Source organism: Erythrolamprus reginae, chromosome Z, assembly GCF_031021105.1.
Source record: "Erythrolamprus reginae isolate rEryReg1 chromosome Z, rEryReg1.hap1, whole genome shotgun sequence".
Classification (NCBI taxonomy): Eukaryota; Metazoa; Chordata; class Lepidosauria; order Squamata; family Dipsadidae; genus Erythrolamprus; species Erythrolamprus reginae.
In genome coordinates, this window is record NC_091963.1 from 34,573,822 (window position 1) to 34,601,767 (window position 27,946).

Sequence of the window (27,946 nt, forward strand, 5' to 3'; positions counted from 1 at the left end):
ATGATAGAATCCCCTGAGGAAAACATGGGAGAAACCATTACACGGACTACAACAGCCAAGCTAATGAAAAAGGCTTTTTTGGAGGCTCTACAATCAAATGACTACAGGACTCTGGAAGAGCTTTTGGCTCAAAAACAAATTGATGTGGACACAGTGTTTGAAGTAGAAGATGAAAATTTGCTCCTGGCCTCTTACAAACAAGGTAAAAAGCCATGGCAGTAGTTTCAGCTTGTGAAATATTTGGGGAAAAATTAGCTATCGTGTGTTTATGAGTATTCGTCCTTTGTGGTTTGTATTGTATTATATTGTAATAACCCTTCAATTCAAATCTATTTGTGAGGAAAATATTTAAAAAATCAAAAGTATTTATTTATTAATTGGATTTGTATGCTACCCCTCTCCGAGAACTCGGGGCGGCTCACAACATGTCGAAAAATAATATACAGTATACATAACTAAAAAATACAATTAATATAACTAAAAGTTTATAAAACACTAATAAGTTAAAATCACCCATTACCATTCACACATCGAAACATACTACATTTGTCAGCCAGGGGGCTAGAGTCTAATGGCCCCTAGCCTGGCGGCATAAATAGGTCATAAAAAGTATGATTTGTAAACATTAGAAAGTATGCAAACTTATTGCTTTGGTTTGCCTGCTGCTTTCATCTTTGGCCAAATAGGTTTGCCCTGGTCATATTTAAAGTATCTTAGGAAGAAATGCAAGAACCAGTTTGGTGAAGTGGTTAAGGCATCAGGCTAGAAACAGAGTGATTGTGAATTCCAGTTCCACTGTGGGCACAAAGCAAATGAATGTATTTGAGCCAATCACTCTTATTCAGCCCTAGGAGAGAAGCGATGGCAAGCTACTTGTGAAATCTTGCCAAAAGAACTACGAAACCCTGTTCAGGCAATCATCTGGAGTCAAAGGTACACGCACAGATGCCCACACACAAATCCATACAGAACACAAGGTACTTACAGTACACAAAGAAAATCTGACAAGAATAAAGAGCAGCAACTTGACTACCATTACACAATGCACTCTAACATGCTGCATATACCACCTGTAGCAAATGAAGTAAAAGAGATAGATGCAGTAGCAGGTTGCATCCGGTACGGCTGGGATCGGGGTTCCAGTAGCGGAAATTGAGATGTGCACGTATCTCCATGACCAGTGAAGGGCTGCCAAACTTTTTATTACCACATTGTAGGCATGGCTTATGCAGGACACCCCGCATTTTATTTCAACATCTTTCAGTGCAAATTGGGTGCTCTGGGGTAGAGCTTCATTTTCACTACCGCACGGTGTTTCCTCCTATCGTCTGGGCAGTAGCCCACCCCGTCCATGCCCCTGATGAACGTGCCCATGCACCTGCGCACCCGTGTGAGATTTGGCTTCTGTGCATGTGCAGCAAATGCAGTCTCGTGTGATGATGCTCTCACATGTGAGATTTCACTGATTTTTGCTTCTGCACATGCGCGGAAGCAAAGAAATCACCAAAAATCGATGAAATCTTTTGCGCGAGGGTGTCCTTGTGTGAGGTTTCACTTGCTGCACAAGCGCAGAAGCCAAATCTCGTGCCAACGGGCGTGCGTGTGACCACAACAGTCCCGTAGAGTAGCAGTAGCAGCAAGTAAGTGCAACCCTCTCCTGGATAGATGTAATTGAATATTACTATATTTTATGGAGAATTATAGTGATGGTGAACCTATGGTATGTGTGCCACAGTTGGCACATGGAGCCATATATGATGACACGCAAGGCGTTGCCCTATGTCAGCTCCAGTGTGCATGTGCATGCTTCCCAGCTGATTTTTCAGCCTTCTTTTCGGCCATTTTCATTCTGCCCAGGCTTCTACATACTTCTATGCCGCTCAGTCCCAAAGAGGCTGCTGCTTTACTTTACTTTTCTGCCCACACCAAAAAAAAATTAGAGGGAACGTTGGTTGAGGTGTGCGAGGCCTGGTTGCAATTATTTATTTATTTATTTATTAATCAGATTTGTATGCCGCCCCTCTCCGCAGACTCGGGGCAGCTCACAGCAATCGCCATACAATGTAAACAAATCCAATATTTAAATTAATTTTAAAACACCACAAGTTAAAACCAATCATACACACTAGCATACCATACATAAATTTTATAAGCCTAGGGGGAAGGAACATGTCAATTCCTCCATGCCTGACGACAGAGGTGGGTTTTAAGGAGCTTACGAAAGGCTAGGAGGGTGGGGGCAACTCTGATATCTGGGGGGAGTTGATTCCAAAGGGTCGGGGCCGCCACAGAGAAGGCTCTTCCCCTGGGTCCCGCCAAACGACATTGTTTAGTTGACGGGACCCGGAGAAGGCCAACTCTGTGGGACCTAACTGGTCGCTGGGATTCGTGCAGCAGAAGACGGTCCCGGAGATATTCTGGTCCGGTGCCATGAAGGGCTTTATAGGTCATAACCAACACTTTGAATTGTGACCGGAAACTGATCGGCAACCAATGCAGACTGCGGAGTGTTGGTGTGACATGGGCAAATTTAGGAAAGCCCATGATAGCTCTCGCAGCTGCATTCTGCATGATCTGAAGTTTCCAAACACTTTTCAAAGGTAGCCCCATGTAGAGAGCATTACAGTAGTCGAGCCTCGAGGTGATGAGGGCATGAGTGACTGTGAGCAGTGACTCCCGGTCCAAATATGGCCGCAACTGGTGCACCAGGCGAACCTGAAGTAGTAGGGCAATTCCAGTTCTGTTACATTTCCCAACTTTCAGTTGGCCCGTTGGGCCATTTTTCACCACCCCCGTGTTTCAGAAGGCTTTCCTGTACCCTGGGGAGAGGAAAGAAAAGCCCAAAGGGCCTAACGGAAGTCTGGCGGGTTCAGTGAGGCCTGTGTGCATGTGTATGTGAGGGGGGCAGTAGTGCACATGCATGGGGGGAACAGCATACTAGTTGTGTGCATGAGCATGGGGGAGGATATTGCATTATGAATGTCGGCATGTGTAAGCGGCACCTTGTTGTGAGGCTAATCACCTTGCCTCATCCACTCTGCTCACCAAAGTTAAACATTTATTTATTTATTTATTTATTTATTACATTTGTATGCCGCCCCTCTCTGTAGACTCGGGGCGGCTCACAACAGTAATAGAAAAAACAATGTACAATACAAATCTACTAATTAAAACTAAAAACCCATAATTTAAGAAAACATACACACAACATACCATACATAAACAGTATAGGCCTGGGGAAGTTATCTCAGTTCCCCCATGCCTGACGGCAGAGGTGGGTTTTAAGGAAGCATGCTGCTCATGCACGCACCCTAAGGACATAAGAACATAAGAAGAGACCTGCTGAATCAGGCCAAAGCCCATCGAGTCCAGCATTCTGTGTCACACAGTGGCCCACCAATTGTCCATGGGAATCTTGAGCAGAAAGAGAAGGCAAGACCCTCCCTTTCCCCTGACCCCCAACAAATGGTACTCAAGGGAATCCTGCCTGCCTCAAGCAACATAGAGGTGGTACATGGACATCCGTTTCAATAAGCACTGATACACTTGGCATCCATGAATATGTCTAATCCTGCCTTGAAGCTATCAAGGCTGACAGCTGTCACGACCTCTTCTGGAAGTGAATTCCATAAACCAACGACCCTCTGGGTGAAGAAATATTTCCCTTGATTTGTCCTCACTTTCTTACCTTTGAGCTTTAGGAAGTTCCCCCTCGTCCTAGCCAAAAACGGTTTGCCAACCCGAGTCCTCGGAGAGGGACGACATACAAATCCAATAAATAAATAAATAAACAAACTCTGGAGTATTACCTTTATTCATATGAACAAACAAATATACAGCATTCCTAGGTATGTGAGGTGCTATTCAGCCAGTTCGTACCGATTCAGGCAAACCAAAGCTGGTTCGAACCGATTTCAGTTGCATAAATTTGGACTGGTTCACCAAACCAGCAAATACCACCACTCCCACTAGCCCACTCGCTGCTCACCCCTGCCTGCCATCTCACCACGCCCACCCTGCCCTGCCTGCCTGGCCTATATTTTGCCTTCACCATGTGGCCCAGCTAATCACGTTGCCTCACCCTCTCTGCTCACCAAAAGTAAGCATGCTGCTCACTTGTCCTTTACCTCAGGTCAGGGCCCAAGGATGCACCATTTCCCAAGGCCTTGGAGCCTCCACCCACTTGCCATTTGCCTTGGGCAGGTTAGGAATGTGCTATTCCCTGGCTCTGGCCTTGCCCAAGAGCCTCTGCCTGCTTGCTCACTGTTCACCTTGGCCAGGTCTGAGAACTGTGAAGGTCTTCTCCGTGCTTAACCGGCGATCCTCCAGTAGTTTTCAACTGCTTTCTGAGCAGCTCCACTGTGATGCTGACCTCTGGCATAGCAAGCCATTCTCCTGGCCAGGTCTGGCCATGAGCAGCACTGGTAGGCAATGGAGGTTGGGTACGCAGCCAGTGTGAAGAACAGGGCAATGACAGTGGCGACTAGGACTTTTCTTTTGGCCTGTAGTTTTTGGTAGTTTTCGGCTCAAAAAACCTGCTGCTGCCACTGCTGGTTCAGTTCCAGCTGGCAAAGAAGCGTCTTGCACCGCAAAAGATGCGGTGGCTGCAGGCTTCTTGCGCCAAAAACTACTGACTGAAAAAGAGGCCTGAAGTCCAGTCCTCACCATCACTGCCCTGTTCTTTTTGCTGGCAGCACACCCCCTGTTCTGGTACAAGATCAACTTTTCCCAGTCAGATAACTCAGCACAACAAGGTATCACAGATTATTTTATTACAGGCATTCTCACAATAACTCACAGTTATGATGCTATTCTTCTGCAGTATAATCTTTCCCGTTGTGCAGGTAAAAAGAGGTTGAATTGACCCTGGTTCTAGGTGTAGCATCTACATGCTGGCTGGCTTAGTTAGTGAAAAGAAAGACCCGCTGGAATGCTCTCTCCAATTACCCCTCATCCAGAGTCAGAGCCAATAGGAATACACAGATGTGGTCTCATGTAAAACTACATTACCCAGAGTGCAATTTCACTACATATTCACTACATTTCCCCCAATGCAATATCTTAAAGAAACATGTCTAAATACAATCCAACTATCTCTGTCTCTGGGGACAGCACACCCCCATTGCCTGCCAGTGCATATGCATGGCTGCACCCTGTTACCTGACCCAACCAGAAGAATGGCCTATTGCCCTGGTGAGATGGCATCGCAGTGAAGCTGTTCGGAAAGTAGCCGGACTACTATGTCCGTTTAAGGTGTGACTCGGTAGGCGTGGCTTGGTTGGGTCATGTGACTGCGTAGGCATGGCCAACTCAATATTACTCACAGCAAGGTGCCACCCCACCAAGCCATGGCGACAGAACCAGCAGAAAAATTTGAATCCCAGCACTGGAACTAGAAAATGTATAGTTTAGCCCAGTGATGGCGAACCTATGACACGAGTGTCAGCACTGACATGCATAGCCATTTTCAGTGACACGTGGCCGCTGAGAAAAGGGGAGCTTTAGGGAGTGGCCAAGATGCAAATCTCCCCGCTTTCCAATTTCCCACCGACTGCAAGCAGGTACAGCAGGGCCGCCGATAGGCCGGCACTACCGGGACTGGCGTCAGGGGCCCTGCCAAACTGAAAATTGGGGGGGCCCCGCCCACCCCGGTTTTGGCCCACCACTGTGTGCCGGCCCCCTGGCACCTGCAGCAGTCATTGTGCCACACCGTTCGCTGTAGCCTGCGCACGCCTGCGCCAGCACACCCCAAAATGCCGCCCGCCCCGCGCACCCTTTTCCAAGGGCACGCATGAACCAACCCCGCCCCCCGCACCTCTAGCCCCCTCGCACCCCTGGCTACTCGCCGCTGCCCCCTGCCCGCCCGCCCACTTCGCCTCTCTTTCTCCTCCACTGCAAGAGAGCCACAGCAGGCATTCTCACAGCGGGGCCCGGCGAAGGCGATTTTCAGTGTCGGGCGCGCGGCCCGGCACGCGCTCTCCCCATCGCCCTGCCAGCCCGCCAGGAACATTCAAAGTAAGAAAAACCTTCGCTCTTACTTTGAATGTTCTGGGCGGGCTGGCAGGGCGATGGGGAGAGCGCGCGCCGGCCCGCGCGCCCTACACTGAAAATCACTTTCGCCAGCCTCTGGAGAACGAAAGAGAGTGAGAGCGACAGAGCAAGATAGAGAGACAGTGAGAAAGAGAGGGGGGGGAGAAAGAGAGAGCAAGAGAGAGAGAACGAGAGAGAGAAAGAGTGAGAGAAAGATAACAAGAGAAAGAGTGTGAGAGAGAAAGCAAGAGAGAGAGAGAAAGAAAACAAGAGACGGAAAGTGAGAAAAAGAGAGGGAGAGCAAGAGGTGGAAAGATAGAGAGAGAGAGAGAAATAAAGAAAGAAAGAAAGAAAGAGAGATGAGAGAGGAAGGAAGAGAGTGAGAGAGATAGGAAGAAAGAAAGAGATGAAAGGAAGGAAGAGAGTGAGAGAGGAAGGAAGAGAGTGAGAGAGAGTGAGAGTGTTTTTTTCTCAAGGTGACACACCACCCGAATTATGCTCGGTTTTTTGGCAAATTTTGACACACCAAGCTCAAAAGATTGCTCATCACTGGTTTAGCCCTTCATCATGAAGATGCAACACTGTGTCTTACACCACTGCCTCCCTGCCTAATAATCAATTTTGGTTTCTTGGCTTTTTCCCCCATTTATTTGAATAATTTCACTTGTAATATTTTTTATTTTTTTAAAAGTACCAAAATGTATACATACTTTAATATATGTTTTCTTCAAAATTGCTTGCAAAAACCCATATTCTTTGTGGATTAATACAATATTCTGCTTGCAATAATTCCTAATCCCTAACAGATCTTGTGCAAACAATTTCCCCCAAATAGTGCATTTTTATAATATTAATTATGAGTACAGTATAAATACTTCTTATGTAGTAGAACCCATAAGTTATGGTTATTTACCCTGCAAAATTTGACAAAATGAACAATTTGAAAGATAGTTGCATTTTGTCATTGATATTGGTTCAACAATGCAAAATTATATGAAATCACATTCTAGTGCGAGTTAAACAAAATCCTATTCATACTATAAACCTACCTGAAATATTTTGTCAGATTTAAAGGAAGGAATGCACCCGTTTATTTCTACACAATTTTTATACGGTCTTTTCTGAGATGGGCAATAAATATTGCCCCTCTTATAGTATAGCATTGTATTTCTGCAGAGAATCGTGAAGCCCTTTTATTCCTTCTCTGTGGACTTGTTGGCTCACTTGCATACCATCCTTGTCACTGAGCAAGAATATCTGAATACGAAGATATCTTCATGTATGTCTCCAGTTTCAGGAAATGCATGGAAGAGCTCTGGGTGCACAGCAGAATAACATGGAATGTGGTTAAGGGCAACCCTGCGTAAACATACAAAGCGAATCCCAGTTGGTAGTATAATTATACTCAGTATTGCAACCTATAGAGGCTAATTACTTTTGTATTAATCAGTAATCTGAAGATTCTGGAAGGCTATTATGCAATTGCTTTTGTTTGTTTTCTCCAACTGAAACAGGATATTGGCTGCCTAGTTATAAACTGCAGCATTCCTGGGCAACAGGACTACATTTATCTGTTCTGTATGGACATCTGGAGAGTCTGACAGTCCTGCTGAAGTACAAAGCAACCATCAACTGCAGACCCAATGGGAAAGCAGCAATCCACATAGCATGTGAAGTTGCCAATCTGGATTGTATTAATATACTCTGTAGCCATGGAGCGAAAACCAACTGCTATTCGTTGAGTGGGCTTGCACCCCTGCATTATTGTACTACAAAGTTATCTATACCTTGTGCACAACAGTTAATTTGGAAAGGTAAGTTCTGATGCATAACAGCAGCCAGAGTTTGAAGCTGCTGGGATAAAACTGCACAAATCATCATGGTGACCCAAGCAAATGCTGCATAGAAATATTGAAAAAGTTCTGGTGCCTTCTTAAATTTGTTTTTAAAACATAACTATGGATTGGGATTTCAAGCAGTATAGTATGCTCCTTACCTCTGTTCCTCAAGAACACAATCCTTACAAATTAATTTATTGCCTATCTGGACTTCAGCAAAGCCTTTGATATGGTTCCACATAAAGAGCTGATAGATAAATTAGTGAAGATTGAACTTAATCCCTGGATAGTTCAATGGATTTGCAGCTGGCTGAAGCGTAGACATCAGAGAGTTATTGTTAAAGGTGAATATTCTGAGCAGAGACAGGTTAAAAGGGGTGTGCCACAAGGGTCTGTTCTGGGTCCTATTCTTTTTAATATGTTTGTGAGTTACATAGGGGAAGGTTTGGTAGGGAAGGTTTGCCTATTTCCCTATGACTCTAAAGTGTGCAATAGGGTTGATATTCCTGGAGGCGTCTGTAATATGGTAAATGATTTAGCTTTACTAGAGAAATGGTCAAAGGAATGGAAACTGCAGTTTAATGTTTCCAAATGTAAAATAATGCACTTGGGGAAAAGGAATAACAAGCAGGAAGAGGGAGATTATGATCCCACTATTTAGAGTGCTGGTGAGACCACATTTGGAATACTATGTTCAGTTCTGGAGACCTCACCTACAAAAAGATATTGACAAAATTGAACGGGTCCAAAGACGGGCTACAAGAATGGTGGAAGGTCTTAAGCATAAAACGTATCAGGAAAGACTTAATGAACTCAATCTGTATAGTCTGGAGGACAGAAGGAAAAGGGGGGACATGATCGAAACATTTAAATATGTTAAAGGGTTAAATAAGATACAGGAGGGAAGTGTTTTTAATAGGAAAGTGAACACAAGAACAAGGGGACACAATCTGAAGTTAGTTGGGGGAAAGATCAAAAGCAACATGAGAAAATATTATTTTACTGAAAGAGTAGTAGATCCTTGGAACAAACTTCCAGCAGACATGGTTGGTAAATCCACAGTAACTGAATTTAAACATGCCTGGGATAAACATATATCCATTGTAAGATAAAATACAGGAAATAGTATAAGGGCAGACTAGATGGACCATGAGATCTTTTTCTGCCATCAGTCTTCTATGTTTCTATGTTTCTACCAATTATAAGTTGCACATTATGTTCCTTACAATGATGTAGTAGAGTTTGCTTCACTAGAAGGCAAAATAGAGTTGCTGCCTCAATTCCTCAATATAAAGTGGAATTCGGACTGCTGTAGGGATTATATGTTCCCAGTTCACTGGTGCCTATCAGTCATCACGGAGTAGGTTGTGAAGGTAGCACGAGGCTCCGCTCACCCACCTACCCACCCACCAGGACACCGCCATTTGGGTTCTTTTATTTATTTATTTATTTATTTATTTATTACTTGGATTTGTATGCCGCCCCTCTCCGAAGACTCGGGGCGGCTCACAACATGTAAAAAGACAAATCATAAGTAATCAACAATTTAAAATTTTAAAGATTTAAAAAACCCCACAAACTAACAGACTCACACACAAGCATACCATATATAAATTCAACGTGCCCAGGGGGGGGGGATGTTTCAATTCCCCCATGCCTGACGGCATAGGTGGGTTTTAAGAAGTTTACGGAAGGCAGGAAGAGTAGGGGCAGTTCTAATCTCCGGGGGGAGTTGGTTCCAGAGGGCCGGGGCCGCCACAGAGAAGGCTCTTCCCCTGGGGCCCGCCAACCGACATTGCTTAGTTGACGGGACCCATGGAATGCTTTACACATGCTCAGAGGCTAAAAGAACCCAAATGTTGGCATCCAGGTGGATAGGTGGAGCCTTGCGCTCTTTTGGGGACCGGTTCTCCGACGACCAATAGGCACAAGCGAACCGGGAGCATTTCATTTTGGACTGTTGAAATAATTCACCTTCCATCTCATTGGAGATAAAACTGAGAGTGTGTTGTATCATTTGTTTTCAGGCAATTTAGGTGAATAAATGGCTTGCTTCCAGTAATGAAACAAGCTTGACTGCTAGGCAGTTGCTAATATATATTTTAATGAAAGGAGGATGCCAAGCAGCTGAATATTATTGGCTAGCTATGATGACTTTAATACCACTACCCTTTCTCAATCTATGATTTCCATATTTCTTGAACTTTACTTTCCATCATTTCTAGTCTGCGAATCTTCAGGGTTGTTGTATTGAATTCTGATGATGTTAATATTAAACTTTAAAAGATAGCAGTAATCATAGATGGATCAAGTGCTCTAAAATATTTTTCTCAAAAGAAAAATCTACATTTTTTCATATTCTCTGTGGGCATGTAAAATGCAGAGCAAAATTAAAACTAAGAAAACAAAAAACATAAATAGAATGATATTGAAAGTGAATAAATTGTCTTCAGTTCTTCAGATCACCAGACCTAATACTGTATTCACTTACCAATTTTCAGTTACTTTGAGGGCTTTTTGAGACTTAAACATAAAGATTTCCCCTTTCCAGTAATGTCTGACTTGAGGAGGGGGCATGGTCCTAGCCATGGAAGCCATTTAATATCTACATGAAACCGCTGGGTGAGATCATCCAAGGGCATGGGGTGAGGTATCATCAATATGCGGATGATACCCAGTTGTACATCTCCACCCCATGTCCAGTCAACGAAGCAGTGGAAGTGATGTGCCGGTGCCTGGAGGCTGTTGGGGACTGGATGGGTGTCAACAAACTCAAACTCAATCCAGACAAGACGGAGTGGCTGTGGGTATTGCCTCCCAAGGACAATTCCATCTGTCCGTCCATTACACTGGGGGGGGAATTATTGACCCCCTCAGAGAGAGTGCGCAACTTGGGCGTCCTCCTCGATCCACAGCTGACATTGGAACATCATCTTTCGGCTGTGGCGAGGAGGGTGTTTGCCCAGGTTTGCCTGGTGCACCAGTTGCGGCCCTATTTGGACAGGGAGTCATTGCTCACAGTCACTCATGCCCTTATCACCTCGAGGTTCGATTACTGCAACGCTCTCTACATGGGGCTACCTTTGAAAAGTGTTCGGAAACTTCAGATCATGCAGAACGCAGCCGCGAGAGCCATCGTGGGGCTTCCCAGATTCGCCCACGTATCTATAACACTCTGTGGCCTGCATTGGCTGCCGATCAGTTTCCGGTCACAATTCAAAGTGTTGGTCATGACCTTTAAAGCCCTACATGGCATTGGACCAGAATACCTCCGGAACCGCCTGCTACCGCACGAATCCCAGCGGCCGATAAGGTCCCACAGAGTTGACCTTCTCCGGGTCCTGTCGACTAAACAATGTCGTCTGGTGGGCCCCAGGGGAAGAGCCTTCTCTGTGGCGGCCCCGGCTCTCTGGAATCAACTCCCCCCAGAGATTAGAACTGCTCCCACCCTCCTTGTCTTCTGTAAACTACTTAAGACCCACTTATACCGCCAGGCATGGGGGATTTGAGACACCTTTCCCCCAGGCTTATTATAATTTTTGTTTGGTATGTATGTGCTGTTTGGTTTTTAATTATGATAGGGTTTTTAGTTTTTTTTCTTAATATTAGATTTGTGCCTATATATATTGTTTTATCGTTTGTTGTGAGCCGCCCCGAGTCTTCGGAGAGGGGCGGCATACAAATCTAATAAATAATAATAATAATAATAATAATAATAATAATAATAATAATAATAATTATTATTATTATTATTATTATTATTATCCAAAGATGCTTCTGTGATCATGTGACCATCATGACTATATATGCCAAAAATGCATGAGAAATGTTACTTTCCCACCCAAATGGTATCTACTTATCTACTTAATGTTTGCATACTTTTGAACTGCTAGATTGACAGAACCTGGGGCAAGAATGTAACTCACCCTGTCATGCAATGCTTGGGTCTTGAACTATCAACCTCCCCATCATTAAGATCAGCATCTTAACTTTTACGCCATCATGCTCCCTTCCTGGGACTAAGATGATTGAAATATTTTTCCATTTTCCATCAAGGTATTTTATAGATCAGTTTCCCGGGCACAAGCTTCTAAAAAGTAATTCTTAAAAAATAGGAGAAAATAAATGAATAAAATGGATTGAAGCTTGATTGCAGGGAATAGTAAACTGTTAGGTAAGTTAAAAAATATAACACAAAATGTACTATCTTCCCAAACCTGTGATAAATAATAGATTAGAAGAAAAAAAATACCTGTCATGGTATTGTGAGAATGTATGATCTTGAATCCAAGTTTGTTTAGTGGATGCATTAGTAGATCAAAACGGAATACAGTGATCCCCCGAGTTTCGCGATCTCGATCTTTGCGAAACGCTATATCACGATTTTTCCACCCGATGACGTCACTCCCTTCCTTTCTCATCTTTCTTTCTCTCTCTCTTTCTCTATCTTGCTTCTTCCTCTCTCACACTCTCTTCCTCCCTCTCTCATCTCTTTCTTTCCTTCTCTCTCTTTCTCTATCTCTCCCCCTCTTGCTCTCGAGCGGCAAGCGAGCAGCTGGGCGGGCGGGCGAACGGGCAAGCGGAGCGGCCGGGCGGGCGGGCGAACGGGCAAGCAGAGCGGCCGGGCGGGGCGGGCGAACGGGCAAGCGAGCAGCCGGGCAGGCAGGCGAACGGGCAAGCGAGCAGCCGGGCGGGCGGGCGAATGGGCAAGCGGAGCAGGCGGGCGGGCAAACGGGCAAGCGGAGCGACCGGGTGGGCGGGTGAACGGGCAAGCGAGCAGTTGGGCGGGCAGGCGAATGGGCAAGCAGAGCGGCCGGGCGGGCGGGGCGAACGGGCAAGCGGAGCGGCCAGGCAGGCGGGTGAACGGGCAAGCGGCAAGCGATCTTGGGGTTTCCCCTTTGCCTGGGCGGCGGGAAGACCCAGGGAAGGTTCCTTCGGCCGCCCAACAGCTGATCTGCTCCGCAGCATGGCAGCAGCGAGGAGCCGAAGATGGGGTTTCCCCATTGCCTGGGCAACGGGGAAACCCCATCTTCGGCTTCTCGCTGCTGCCGCGCTGCGGAGCAGATCAGCTGTTGGGTGGCCGAAGGAACCTTCCCTGGGTCTTCCCCGCCACCCACACGCAAACTCCACCATCTGCGCATGTGCGGCCATGAAAAAAAGGGCGCGTATGCGCAGATGGTGTTTTACTTCCGCACCGCTATATCGCGACAAATCGAGTTTCGCGAGGGGTCTTGGAACGGAACCCTCGCGAAACTCGGGGGATCACTGTATATTTAAAAGTATTAATGTATATATTAACACAAATTTGTGTTATGAAGTGATGTGCCGGTGCCTGGAGGCTGTTGGGGTCTGGATGGGTGGCAACAGACTCAAACTCAACCCGGATAAGATGGAGTGGCTGTGGGTTCTGCCTCCCAAGGGGGGGAATTATTGACCTCCTCAGAGAGGGTCTGCAACTTGGGCGTCCTCCTCGATCCACAGCTCACATTAGAGAAACATCTTTCAGCTGTGGCGAGGGGAGCGTTTGCCCAGGTTCGCCTGGTGCACCAGTTGCGGCCCTATCTGGACCGGGACTCACTGCTCACAGTCACTCATGCCCTCATCACCTCGAGGCTTGACTACTGTAATGCTCTCTATATGGGGCTACCTTTGAAAAGTGTTCGGAAACTTCAGATCGTGCAGAATGCAGCTGCGAGAGCAATAATGGGCTTACCAAGGTATGCCCATGTTACACCAACACTCCGCAATCTGCATTGGTTGCCGATCAATTTCCAGTCACAATTCAAAGTGTTGGTTATGACCTATAAAGCCCTTCATGGCATTGGACCAGAATATCTCCGGGACCGCCTTCTGCCGCATGAATCCCAGCGGCCAGTTAGGTCCCACAGAGTTGGCCTTCTCCGGGTCCCGTCAACTAAGCAATGTCGTTTGGCGGGACCCAGGAGAAGAGCCTTCTCTGTGCCGGCCCCGACCTTCTGGAACCAGCTCCCCCCAGATATCAGAGTTGCCCCCACCCTCCTTGCCTCTCGCAAGCTCCTTAAAACCCACCTCTGTCATCAGGCATGTGGGAATTGAAATTTCCCTTCCCCCTAGGCTTATAGAATTTATACATGGTGTGCTGGTATGTATAAATGGTTCTTTAAATTGGGGTTTTTCAGATTATTTTTAATATTAGATTTGTTTGCATTGTCTTTTTATATTGTTGTTATCTACCCCGAGTCTTCGGAGAGGGGTGGCATACAAATCTAATAAATAAATAAATTTTCCTACTGATAAATCTTGCTTACTGAATTGGATAGAGGACAACTTAATGACATCATTTTTACTTTTCATGAAGTTAATAAAATTCTTCCCTTGTCCTGCTATTATCAATAAACGGAGGGAGGGGCGGGGGAAATCCAGCCGATCTCTTTTCCATATGACAAGCAATGGTCATCCCCATCTTCAAAAAAGGAAACCCCAGTCTAGTTGAAAACTAATCTCTCTATGCTGCATCACATGCAAAGTCATGGAATCAATCATAAACCAATAAATTACCCACCACCTAGCAACTAACAACCTACTCTCTAACAAACAATCTGGTTTCAAAAAAAAGTTATCCTGTAACCAAAACTCCTTCACTGCAAAATCATATGGAGTACATACAGGGCCACCATCAGGAATTTTGGGGCCTCATACAGCCTAAGTGTCTGCCCCCCCCCGCCATTTTAAAACTATTTTAAGTCGCCAAGCCACTTCATCCCCGGGGATCATTTCCCGCTTCACGCCAAGCGAGGCGGTCCCATAGGCCAGTGTTTCCTAACCTTGGCAACTTGAAGATATCTGGACTTTAACTCCCAGAATTCCCCAGCCAGCAAAGCCAGTTGAAGTCCAGATATCTTCAAGTTGTCAAGGTTGGGAAACACTGGCCTATGGGACCGCCTCGCTTGGCGTGAAGCGGGAAATGATCCCCGGGGGATGGAGTGGCTTGGCGACTTAAAATAGTTTTAAAATGGCGGGGGGAGGCCAGACACTTAGGCTGTATGGGGCCCCAAAATTCCTGATGGTGGCCCTGCAGAAGGAGAAAGGAAAGGAAAAGAAGGTGAAGGAAAAGAAAGGAAAGAAGATAGAAGAAGGAGAGAATATGCAAAAAAGAAAGGGAAAGGAAAGGAAGATAGAAGAAGGACAGAAAGGGAAAGGAAAGAGAAAGAAAGCAAAAGGAAAGGGAAAGAGAAATGAAGGGGGAGGGGGAAAGGGAAAGGAGCTAGAAGAAGGACAGAAAGGGAACGGAAAGAAAAAGAAAGGGAAAGAATAAGGGAAAGGAAAAGGAATGGGGAGAGGAGGGAAAGAGAAAGGAAAGAAGACAGAGGAAGGACAGAAAGGGAAAGGGGTGGAGTGGGGCGGAAGGGCTGAAGAGCCAAGTCTCAGGATCTCCGGGATCCCTTTGGATCAGGCAGTGGGTCCCGCTGGTTCCCCCTCTGACCAAAGGGAAGGGGTCGCCGCGGGAAGAATGCCTAGATTCGGGGGTTGAGAGGGGAAAGGGGGGTTTCATTTCAAAGCCTGATCTTAGCTGGCCTGCCCTAACTGGTGATGGGGGGGGGGGGTTAAAAAAAGAGAAAAGAGAGAGAAACGGAGGGGTGGGGGTGGGCTGGTGAGGAGAGAGAAGGCAACTCGTACTTGTCCACCTGTCTGGGAAGAGTTTGATCTGGTGACACCTGATGAAGTGGACAAGGCCATTGGAGCTGTGAGTTCCGCCACCTGCTTACTGGATCCGTGTCCCTCCTGGTTGGTCTCGGCCAGCAGGGAGTGACACGGAGCTGGGCCCAGGAGATTACCAACGCTTCCTTGGGGAGGGGAGTTTTTCCATCACTCTATAAAGAAGCGCTTGTGCGCCCCCTCCTCAAGAAGCCCTCCCTGGACCCAGCCGTACTTAACAACTATCGTCCAGTCTCCAACCTTCCCTTTATGGGGAAGGTTGTCGAGAAGGTGGTGGCACTCCAGCTCCAGCGGTCCTTGGAAGAAGCTGATTATCTAGGTCCCCAGCAGTCGGGTTTCAGGCCCGGTTACAGCACGGAAACCGCTTTGGTCGCGTTGATGGATGATCTCTGGCGGGGCCCGGGACAGGGGTTTATCCTCTGTCCTGGTGCTCCTCGATCTCTCAGCGGCTTTCGATACCATCGACCATGGTATCCTTCTGCACCGGTTGGAGGGGCTGGGGGTGGGAGGCACTGTGCTCCAGTGGTTCTCCTCCTACCTCTCTGGCCGGTCGCAGTCGGTGTTAGTGGGGGGTCAGAAGTCGGCTCCGAGGTCTCTCCCTTGTGGGGTGCCTCAGGGGTCGGTCCTCTCCCCCTTGCTATTTAACATCTACATGAAACCGCTGGGTGAGATCATCCAAGGACATGGGGTGAGGTATCATCAATATGCCGATGATACCCAGCTTTACATCTCCACCCCATGCCCAGTCAACGAAGCGGTGGAAGTGATGTGCTGGTGCCTGGAGGCTGTTGGGGCCTGGATGGGTGTCAACAGACTCAAACTCAACCCGGATAAGACGGAGTGGCTGTGGGTTCTGCCTCCCAAGGACAATCCCATCTGTCCGTCCATCACCCTGGGGGGGGAATTATTGACCCCCTCAGAGAGGGTCCGCAACTTGGGCGTCCTCCTTGATCCACAGCTCACATTAGAAAACCATCTCTCAGCTGTGGCGAGGGGGGCGTTTGCCCAGGTTCGCCTGGTGCACCAGTTGCGGCCCTATCTGGACCGGGACTCATTGCTCACAGTCACTCATGCCCTCATCACCTCGAGGTTCGACTACTGTAATGCTCTCTACATGGGGCTACCTTTGAAAAGTGTTCGGAAACTTCAGATCGTGCAGAATGCAGCTGCGAGAGCAGTCATGGGCTTACCCAGGTATGCCCATGTTTCACCATCACTCCGCAGTCTGCATTGGCTGCCGATCAATTTCCGGTCACAATTCAAAGTGTTGGTTATGACCTTTAAAGCCCTTCATGGCACTGGACCAGAATATCTCCGAGACCGCCTACTGCCGCACGAATCCCAGCGACCAATTAGGTCCCACAAAGTGGGCCTTCTCCGGGTCCCGTGAACTAAACAATGTCGGTTGGCGGGCCCCAGGGGAAGAGCCTTCTCTGTGGCGGCACCGACTCTCTGGAACCAACTCCCCCCAGAGATTAGAACTGCCCCTACTCTCCCTGCCTTCCGTAAACTCCTTAAAACCCACCTCTGCCGTCAGGCATGGGGGAACTGAAACACCTCCCCCGGGCATGTTTAATTTATGCATGGTATGTTTGTGTGTGCGTCTGTTAGTTTATGGGGTTCTTTTAAAGCTTGTATAAATTTTAAAGTTTTCTGATTATTTATGATTTGTTCTATTCTGTTGTGAGCCGCCCCGAGTCTTCGGAGAGGGGCGGCATACAATTCTAAATAATAAATAAATAAATAAACTCGTATCCCCCTATGCACAGCTGCTCCCAGTCCAGGGAGAGGGCACAATTGAGAGGTGCCCTGGATCCTAAGCGCTGGGTTGCCTCCAAAAAAAAAAAAAGCTCCTTAGCTGCTGGCTGACCGTTTGATTTATGCAGCTCCGGAAGGCGGTGCTGATTGGCCACTGCAACCTGCTTGTTTCTCTCTCCTCGCCCTCCCTTTGCCTCATCCCGGTTAGCCTGCTGGCTAGCACAACAATGCATGCGCAGATGGTTTAAAAAAACCTTAATTTTTAAGAAAGATGTGGTCCTGCCGATCTGCTAAAAATATCATTACCCCCATAGCGTTCCCTCCCCCCTTGTGGACAGCAGCTCGTGACTAGGTCTCAGGTGTTGCGGGCGGGGGCGGAGACGGAGGGTCATGGAAGGAGAAAGGAGGGGAAGGGGGTGGATGGGCTTCTTGCTCTGGCTGGGCCTTCACTCGCCTGCCTGCCCTGCCTGCTAGCCCCTGGGATTGGGCCGTTCTCAGGCGGCATATTCGGCTGTAGCTACATGGCTGGCTTTGTCCCGCGGGCTGGCGCTGGCAGAGGCGACAGTGACGGATTTAGGGGGGAACGGGGGCGGATAGACAGGCTTGGCTACCTCCCCCCCTCGCCTTTCTTTTCCTCAGCCAGTTCCGCGGCACCGCTGAGTAGCCCCCGGGATCGGGTTGTTCCTGGGTGCGCCTTTTTTTTTTTGGTAACCCCCATGAACGGGCGTCCCCTGGGGCTAGGGGGCCTCTGTTCGGCAGTCCAACCATTTTTCTCGCGGAGTGCCCCCCCCCAGATACTCTGTCTCCTTACCTGGCCAAATTGGCGCCTCCCTCCCTCGCCGGAAGAGCTGCCCATCTAGCAGTCCCGCTGCCCCATTGCCCGGCAGGGGATGATGGGCAAGGGACGCCTCGGGGAAGGAGGGCAGGGCGGTAAGGGAAGGAGGGGGCTGGTGGGGGTTTAGGAAAGGGGAGCCCGCCGGGCACGAGGGAACGCTGGCCGCGTGGGGCTCCGAGGCCAGCCTTGCAGCTCCTCGGCGGGAGGAGCCGAAAGCCACCGGGAGAGGACTGGGCTCAGCAGGAGAAGCGCCCCCCCCCCCATTATTCAATTTTCCCGGGCCCAGTACGCCCCTCCCAGTAATACCCGTCTATCGGCGGCCCTGAGTACATATCTCAATCAGGACAAATCAATAGATGTTAAGTTAATAATACATTAACTTCTGTAAAACTTTTGACTCAGTAGTTCATGACAAACTACTTCTAAAACTCAAATCCTACGGCATCTCAGGATCCTTTCATAGCTGGATAACTGTATTCCTATCAAACAGACAACAAGTTGTCAAAATAGGGAGCACCATATCTAATCCTGTTCCAGTTAACAGTGGTGTACACCAAGACAGCATACTTGGACCAACACTCTTTATATTCTATATAGATGATCTTTGCGGTCACATTACAAGCAACCATGTTCTCTTCGGCGTTGATGTAAACCTTTTCAACATCACCGATAAAACAGCTACTCTTCAAAAAGACCTTGACTTCGTGTCTGAATGATCAAACATCTGGCAACTATAAATCTCAGCCAAAAAGTGCTCTGTCCTACACATTGGCAAAAAGAATCAGAATACCAAATACAAACAAGACAATCCTCACTATGTAAAAAACCTTGGAATACTCATATCAAATCATGCAAGTGCCAAAGCCCACAGCAATAACATCACCCAAAAAGCTTTAACAGTTGTTAACCTAATCCTTCTGCTCCAATAATATCACACCTCTAACCAGAGCATACAAAACATTCATCAGACCAATCCTTGAATACAGCTCATCTGTCTGGAAACCACATGCATTTCGGACATAAACACCCTAGAAAATGTCCAGAGATACTTTACTAGAAAAGCCTCCATTCCTCCACTTGCCACAGGATACCCTACACAACTAGACTTACAATTCTAGGTTTATAAAGCTTAGAAATATGTCGCCTTAAATATGACCTAAGCATAGCCCATAAAATCATCTGCTATGATGTCCTTTTGGACAATGACTACTTCAGCTTCAACAACAACAACAACAACAACACACAACCACACAACAGATACAAACTTAAAGTAAATGCACCAAACTTGACTGCAGGTAATACGACTTTAGTAACCAAGTAGTTGATGCATGGAACTTACTACCAGACTCTGTAGTATCATCACGTAACACCCAAAACTTTACCCTTAGACTATCCACTGTAGACCTCTCCTGATTCCTAAGTGGTCAGTAAAGGACATGCATAAGTGCTTTCCATCCCCTGTCCTAATGTTTCTGTCTTACTAGTATATAAACATTATTATATCTTTGCATACTACCAATACGTACTTGACTAAGTAAGTAAGCAAGCAAGTAAGTAAGTAAGTAAGTAAGTAAGTAAATAAATAAATAAATAAATAAATAAATAAATAAATAACGTTGTTGGCCAAATGTATTCATTATTATTATTATTATTATTATTATTATTATTATTATTATTATTATTATATTAGATTGCATCTGTGAAGTATCCTGAAAATATGGAATTAGACAACCTTTTAGTTAAGCTATTACATACCAATGTACATAGGAATAATAACAACAACAACAACAACAACAACAATAATAATAATAATAATTTATTAGATTTGTATGCCGCTTCTCTCCAAGGACTCGGAGGAATATTTGAATATTGGCTGCTGATTGGCTAATCTAGTGGTGGGAGTTTTAAACCCCTGTCAATGGCTAGCAGGCTTCAGGCAAGCCCTTAAAAGCAGCTTCCCTGCAGCCTGCTGGCAGTCCGTATTAGCTTCAGCTTGGAATAAATAAAGGTGCTGAATTGTTGCTGTGACTCATCTGGTCATTCACGCACAAATCTTCAACCCCCAAATGGAAGAATAGCACAACTATGTCACATTTTCAAATGTTCCTAAAGGCAAACAACTTCCAAGATTTGCCAAATAACAGGAAGAGGGCAATGAGGGTGGGGGCAACCTGGATTTTGAGTGGGCAGAGGATTATTTTTTCTCCCTCTGTGGAATTAATTGCTCAGTCATGCTTTATTTATGGGCATGTGATGGTAAAGTGAACTATAGTTTCAGGTCTTTCAAGCCTGGAGCTTCCATGGATCATGTTCTAAATTGGCTTAGAAAAAATAATAAAGCAATATAACAAGTTAATCTCAGGGTTGCTATGGGTTTTTTCCACCATGGGCGCTGTTTTCCCAGGCAAGTATTTTAAGTTAAGAAATAACAGAAAATTAGAAAGTTAACAACATATTTCCCCCATTTTTAGAAAGGGATGAATTCACAAGAATCTTTCAATCCAGCTATGGTGCTCATTTGGATTTTTTTCAGATCCAATCCAATGGTAACCCTAAACGGAGGTGGTTGCAATGGAGTTTTGCAAAACCTACGTGGAAAATAATTCAGCTACACGGGTGTGGATTGTCTGCTTGATGGGACTGTTAATTCAGTGGGAAAAAAACCACTGGAAAAATGTTGTTGTAGGAAACTCTATGTGACTTATGGTACATTTATTTATTTTAGGAAAATTTATATGTCCTTCCACTTACTCTTAGTAATTCTTGGTATCTTAGACAGACAGACAGACACACACACACACACACACACACACCAATAGACTAACAATAAAAAGCAACAACAGTCAACCAAATAGGTCAATTGATGGACTCTAATCAACTCTGGGTTCCTCAGGCGTATTGGCAAAACCAGGTCTTAAGGGCCTTGCGGAAAAGTATTGATGTGGGAGCCAACCTAATCTCTGCAGGTATGATGTTCTAAAGAGAGGAAGACCACCATGAAGAAGATCTTTCTTCTGGGTCTTGCCAGATTTACCTTCTTAGACGAAAGGACCCACAACATTCTTTGCCTCCATACTCTGGTGGGTTGTGATCAGGAAAACACAATCCTTCAAATAAACTGGTCCCAAGCTATGCAGGGTTTTAAAGATGACAACTAGTGCCTTAAATTGAACATGGATGCAAATCAGCAGCCAGTGCAGTCCCTGAGTAGAGCTTATGCACATCCAGGTCTTCACAAAAACCTGTAGGCCACAGCATTTTGAACAGATGAGAACTTCCGGATACTTTTCAATACCAGCCCCATGTAGAGTGCAGTGCAGTAGTAAAATCAGAAAATGACTAGGGTTTGATTGGTTGTGAGCAAGAAAGAACATTACTAGTGCACAATCTGCAATTGTGCAAAAGCCCTTCTAGCTATGGCTGAACCTGCTCCTTAACCAGGTACTGTGAGTCTAGGAGAACAGACAAATTATAAACATAGAAACATAGAAGACTGACGGCAAAAAAAGACCGCATGGTCCATCTAGTCTGCCCTTATACTATTTCCTGTATTTTATCTTACAATGGATATAAGTTTATCCCAGGCATGTTTAAATTCAGTTACTGTGGATTTATCAACCACGTCTGCTGGAAGTTTGTTCCAAGGATCTACTACTCTTTCAGTAAAATAATATTTTCTCATGTTGCTTTTGATCTTTTCCCCAACTAACTTCAGATTGTGTCCCCTTGTTCTTGTGTTCACTTTCCTATTAAAAACACTTCCCTCCTGAGCCTTATTTAACCCTTTAACATATTTAAATGTTTCAATCACGTCCCCCCTTTTCCTTCTGTCCTCCAGGCTATACAGATTGAGTTCATTAAGTCTTTCCTGATACGTTTCATGCTTAAGACCATTCTTGTAGCCCGTCTTTGGACCCGTTCAATTTTGTCAATATCTTTTTGTAGGTGAGGTCTCCAGAACTGAACACAGTATTCCAAATGTGCTCTATATAGCGGGATCACAATCTCCCTCTTCCTGCTTGTTATACCTCTAGCTATGCAGCCAAGCATCCTACTTGCTTTCCCTACCGCCTGACTGCACTGTTCACCCATTTTGAGACTGTCAGAAATCACTACCCCTAAATCCTTCTCTTCTGAAGTTTTTGCTAACACAGAACTGCCAATACAATACTCAGATTGAGGATTCCTTTTCCCCAAGTACATTATTTGAGGGATGTTCGCTCACCTAGCTTGTTTTCTAACAGACATTTCATTATCAAAACTAGATAACATCCTTAGAGCACTTACCTAGTTTGGGTAATGAAACATCTGTGAGAAAACAACCAAGCTCAAAGAGTATCAGTATGAGTACCCTCATTTCAACCACAAATATTCTTCTTTATTGGAATCCACAGATTACACTCTGGCTTTGTTGGGAGTAGTGTCATCCTACTCCACGACCAAAGAACCTCAAACCCAGAGATATTATGTCTTTCCAGGACACAGTTTCAATCTGTTGTTTCTGATCCAGCTCTTACTATTCACTGTGAGAGAAAGGCAAGGCATAGCTTAACACTACCCATCTCTTTCAGTTTACTTATTTGTTTCTATACGAACAAAACTGCCACTTTTAAAAATAATCAGAAATGTCAGCAAGCTCAAATATTATAACAGGATAGTTAGCCAGTAGCTAACTAAAAACCTATCATGTCAGTGGTTTTGGGTTGCATTGGGTCAATCTATACCAGAGGTGAATTGCTGCCAATTCAAACTGGTTCTTTACAACTGGTAGCAGAAATTTGGTGCTGCTTGTGGAACCGGTCCTCTGTTTATGGCAGATTGCAAAAAAACACCCTTCTGCACATATGCAAAGACATCTGTGCATGGGCAGAGTGTTATTTACAGGAAGTGACATGCGAGCACAAAATGTGCACTTCCGTTAGGACGCGAACCAATGGGGAAGTAGAACCCACTCCTGATCTATACATTTCTAAATTCAAACCAAGCTTGAATTAAGTTTGAAGCTTCTGAATGTCCATATTCCCTAAACCCATATATAATTAGATTTTAATGCCATATTCAAAGGCATTTCCCTAAACCTCCTTATTTATTTATTTATTTATTTATTTATTTGATTTATTTATTCATTTGTCCAATACACAAATACATAGGAAGAAAAATAGACATGTAGTAATATATATAAGGGTAAAGTGAACTTAGAGGAGAGGATATATGAAAGAAAGAGAATATATATGATAAGTGAGAGAAAGGAAAGACAATTGGACAGGGGACAAAAAGCACACCAGTGCACTTATGTATGCCCCTTACTGGCCTCTTAGGAACCTGGAGAGGTCAATCGTGGAGAGTCTAAGGGAGAAATGTTGGGGGTTAGGGGTTGACACAATTGAGTCCGGCAATGAGTTCCACACTTTGATAACTCGATTGTTGAAATCATATTTTTTACAGTCAAGTTTTGAGCTGTTCGTATTAAGTTTGAATCTGTTGCATGCTCTTGTGTTGTTGCGGTTGAAGTAGTCATTGACCGGTAGGACGTTGCAGCATATGATCTTGTGGGCAATACTCAAATCGTGTTTTAGGTGCCGTAGTTCTAGGCTTTCTAGGCCCAGGATTGTTAGTCTATTTTCGTAGGATATTCTGTTTTGAGTGGAGGAGTGACTTTTTAAATGAAAAACTATTCGATTTTTTAAAAATCCCACATAATTTTACTCTTTAAGTGTTTTCAACATCTCTGAGATTTTCCTGATGTTTTTATATATTCTTGATGAATTATTTTTTTGTTGCTGTAGTGTATCAACAGTGTGCCATCCCATCCTATCATCTCATCCCACTTCCTCCCTTTCCTTTGTGATTTATATTCAAACAGGTGCAGATGTAAATATAAGATCAAACAATCAAGATGAAGAAACTCCTCTTCATGCAGTTGCTCGCAGTGGCATCCCTGAAATGGTTGCCTTATATGTAGAACAAGGAGCTGCAGTTGATAGTGTAAACGCCCACCGAGAAACACCATTGTCCTGTGCTGTCTACTGGGCCCTTAATGTCAAAGAACAAACGTACAGCACAGATCACCATCTCATTTCCCGGATGCTCCTTGACTACAAGGCTGATGTTAATTCACGGGATGAAGATTTCAGGACGCCGCTCCACAAGGCAGCCTGGAACTGCGATCATGTACTATTAAACATGTTGCTTGAGGCAGGTGCTGAGGCCAACCTGATGGATGATAATGGGTGTGCCCCCCTGCAATATGTCCTGAAAGTGACAGATGTACGTCCTAGTGCTCAGCCTGAAATCTGTTACCAGCTGCTTCTGAATCATGGAGCTGCCAGGATTTATCCGCCACAATTCCATAAGGTGAAAAGGGAAAGATGGTGCATAGTTATTATGTAGAGTTGGTCTTGGGGAACGATGGTCCTTTTATGACTTTTGGACAGTGATGGGGCGTGGCTTATGCATTTTGTTTCAACATCTTTCAGTGCAAATTGGGCTACAAATAAGAGACTTTAAAAAATTTTCATCCATTATAGAATGAGAATCCTATAATATAGCCATCATCATTTCATTACGTTTAAAAATGTACAAAGAAAGACAGCAGTGATACATCTTTTGTTAATTATTCCATTGCTGTCTTTCTAAAGTTTTCTACAAACAATTCATATGTGGATTATATATGGATGGACTTTTTTATATGCAAGAAATGCATGGCACTTATAAAAGAAAACTGGTTTGACTTGAAGATTAGAAACAACTTGAATCTTACCTAACCCAGTTCAACATTTTAATTGAAGTATAGTCAGAATAGCAGAAAGTGAAAGAATCAAAAGAGTCCATCCTTTTCTGACAATTTTCTATAATTTGAATATTACTCATGGCTATTCTATATGTATAAGTGTATCGAAATCTACACTTTGCAAAGAGAAATGTGAAGTATACAGGTGTTGAATCATACCATGACTGCTTTTGGAACTACTTGCCACAGATTTTTTTCCCTTGACTATGAGGAACAGACGCTGCAATATAAAGTTAATATAAAGTTAAAGAGCAGTGGGAAAATTCCTGGTATGCTAAATTCTTCACCAAGTATAGAATCTAAAACTTTACATGTTGTCCTAGTGACCATTTGAAGTTATAACAGCCCATGGCCATATGAACAAAATTCAAAAAATAAGTCAAATTTTGACTCATTTATGACATTTGTAGTGCCTGGAGGTCATGTGACCAACTTCTGCAACCTTCTGACAAGCAGAGTCAATAGAGAAAGCAGATTAATTTAACAACCGTGTTATTAACTTATCAATTGCAGTGATTCGCTTAACAACTGTAGCAAGAAAGGTAGTATAATGGGGCAAAATTCACTTAACAAATGTTTTGCTTAGCGACAGAATTTTGGGGATCAATTGTGGCCATAATTTGAGGATTACCTGTACAGAGAGACATAACATCAATGGCAGGCTTCCTAGAGAAAACTAATTTGCTACTGGAACTGGAAAACATTAGTATCTTTAATTTTTCCCAGTAAAAGAGCTAAAATGAATAAAGCTATTATTTAAGGTTGGAATAACCCCATCAGTTGGTATTTTTAAAAGATTAGATTTGGAGGACAAAAGGCTACGATGATCGCCATGTCCATTAAATCAAGACTCACTACTTATCAATGCAGATTAAAAGGTTCAGTTGCAAGATCATGGTGACCATCTCACCTTTTTTGACCTAATGTGTACAGATAAAGGCCTCAAAATGGCTTTCGGGAGAACAGTGACATCTATTGGGTAGTGATATGTTTCTGCTTATAGGTGTTGCAAGCTTGTCGTTCCTATCCCAGAGCAATTGAGGTTATTGTGAATACATATGAACATATCAGGTGCACAACAAAATGGAGAACAGCTATACCAGACGATCTCTTTGAGGTAAGTAGTGTGTGCATCCTGCTTATTCAGGTAGACATATGTGCTTGCCTATACTGTACACATCCTTGCGCGCCTCTCCTCATGTCATTTTGCTTCCATTCATGTGCAGGAGGCAAAAATGTACCATAATCTTGCAAGGGGACACCAAAATCTCGCAAATGTGAGAGTTTGCTTCTGTGCATACACAGGAAACAAAAAATGCCAAATAAAAAAAAAAGATGGCGCTGCCCACCAGACCAACGAAGACAGCACTAGATCAGTCGCACACAAATTGTGCAATCTGGCAGCTGCTACCGGAATTGAGCTCTGGGGCATACTGGTTGCAACCCACCACTGAAATAGTTTAAAAATGCACAACTATATTAAGGGCATTGAAGTCATTAATTGCATTAGGCCATAATGTTTTTTCTTTAATTTTACCTTAGCATGATGTGTAAACCTAGCCAGAGACCTTCAAAATCTATGCTTTTAACTTTGAATCTGAGATAAGTAAACCTCATCATTAGAGATAATATAATTGTTAGTGCTTTTGTTAAAAGGAATCTTTTTCAGAAAGCAAATACAGTGGTACCTCGTCTTACAAACTTAATTCATTCTGTGACGAGGTTCATAAGGCGAAAAGTGCATAAGATGAAACAATGTTTCCCATAGGAATCAATGTAAAAGGGAATAATGCGTGCAAGCCCAAAACTCACCCCTTTTGCCTTATGCCGCTGGGGATCCCCGCCTCCGGACTTATGTTGCCAGCCAAAGCCCCTGTTCTTGCGCTGCTAGGAATTCCCTTGAGGCTCCCCTCCCTGGGAAACCCCACCTCCGGACTTCCGTTCCCAGTGAAATGCCCATTTTTGTGCTGCTGGGATTCTCCTGAGTCTCCCCTTGCTGGGAAACCAAGGGAATCCCAGCAGCAAAAAAATGGGCACTTCACTGGGAACGGAAGTGTGGAGGCGGGGCATCCCAGCAGCGCGGCTTGGGTTCATAAGGTGAAAATAGTTCGGAAGAAGAGGCAAAAAATCTAAAACAATGGGTTCGTATCGCGAAAAGTTCATTAGATGAGGCATTCGTAAGATGAGGTACCACTGTATTGGCAACCTAAAATAAAAGTTCTATACATTTTTTTAAAAAAAACTAAATTTAAACTCCAGCTTCCCTTTAGGCACACAAAATATTGTTGATTTAAAACTACTCAGTTGTTTTTCTGGGGTCCAGAGAACTTAGGTTTGTGAAAGCGAACTTATTCAGCCCAACTTCTTCTACCATACTTTCCTCCCTGTATGAGTGACCATTGTGAAGATCCTTCCTCCTTTCCTCCAGTCAATGTTAAAAAATAAAGGGCCAAAGTTTAATTATAACTGTCAGATACTTGAAAACATAAAAGACAAAAGCTTTGCCAAAAGAGAACGGGGGAGATGGGACAGTAGTGCTATCATAGCTGTGTCCAGTTGTATCTAAAGCTATCTTTGTTCTTATGCTCTATTTTGCTGAATTGGGAGACATCACATTCAATGCGAAGAAGATTACATATTTAAATAGAGATATCGAGAGTCTAGAAAATAAAAATATTTGGCTCCAGCAATATTGCTTACAGTTAGTGAAATGTGCATGCAATAGATAATGACAACCCCTGGCACATTTTCTTCTTTTGTGCACGAAAGAAAGATATTAACTTCAAACATATTTTTGTTTTGTCTTTGCAGACATACAGAAGTTTCTACGAGTCCCTTTTTGAAGCATGTTCAAATACACCGCGATCACTAAAACACTTAGCCAGATGTGCTATTCGAAGAATATTGCTCCATAAATGCCACAAAGGAATCCCTTTACTTTTAATTCCATCAATACTAAAAAGGTATTTACTTTTAGAGCCAGAAGGAATAATATATTAA

At 44.5% G+C, this 27,946-nt stretch overlaps 1 protein-coding gene across 1 annotated transcript; it reads left to right on the forward strand.

The window, feature by feature from the left end:
- ASB4 (ankyrin repeat and SOCS box containing 4) lies at positions 1–27,946 on the forward strand. The gene is made up of 5 exons (XM_070726828.1): positions 1–202; positions 7,545–7,844; positions 24,020–24,510; positions 25,950–26,063; positions 27,758–27,946. The coding sequence occupies exons 1-5, from the start codon at positions 1–3 to the stop codon at positions 27,944–27,946; spliced, it is 1,296 nt and encodes a 431-aa protein (XP_070582929.1).

What these genes read in the sequence shown, in the direction of transcription:
- ASB4 (XM_070726828.1), top strand. Translation starts at nt 1, where the DNA reads ATGATAGAATCCCCTGAGGAAAACATGGGAGAAACCATTACACGGACT. An exon ending in CCTGGCCTCTTACAAACAAG is followed by an intron (nt 203 to 7,544) that starts GTAAAAAGCCAT and finishes CAACTGAAACAG; the next exon opens with GATATTGGCTGCCTAGTTAT. An exon ending in ACAACAGTTAATTTGGAAAG is followed by an intron (nt 7,845 to 24,019) that starts GTAAGTTCTGAT and finishes ATATTCAAACAG; the next exon opens with GTGCAGATGTAAATATAAGA.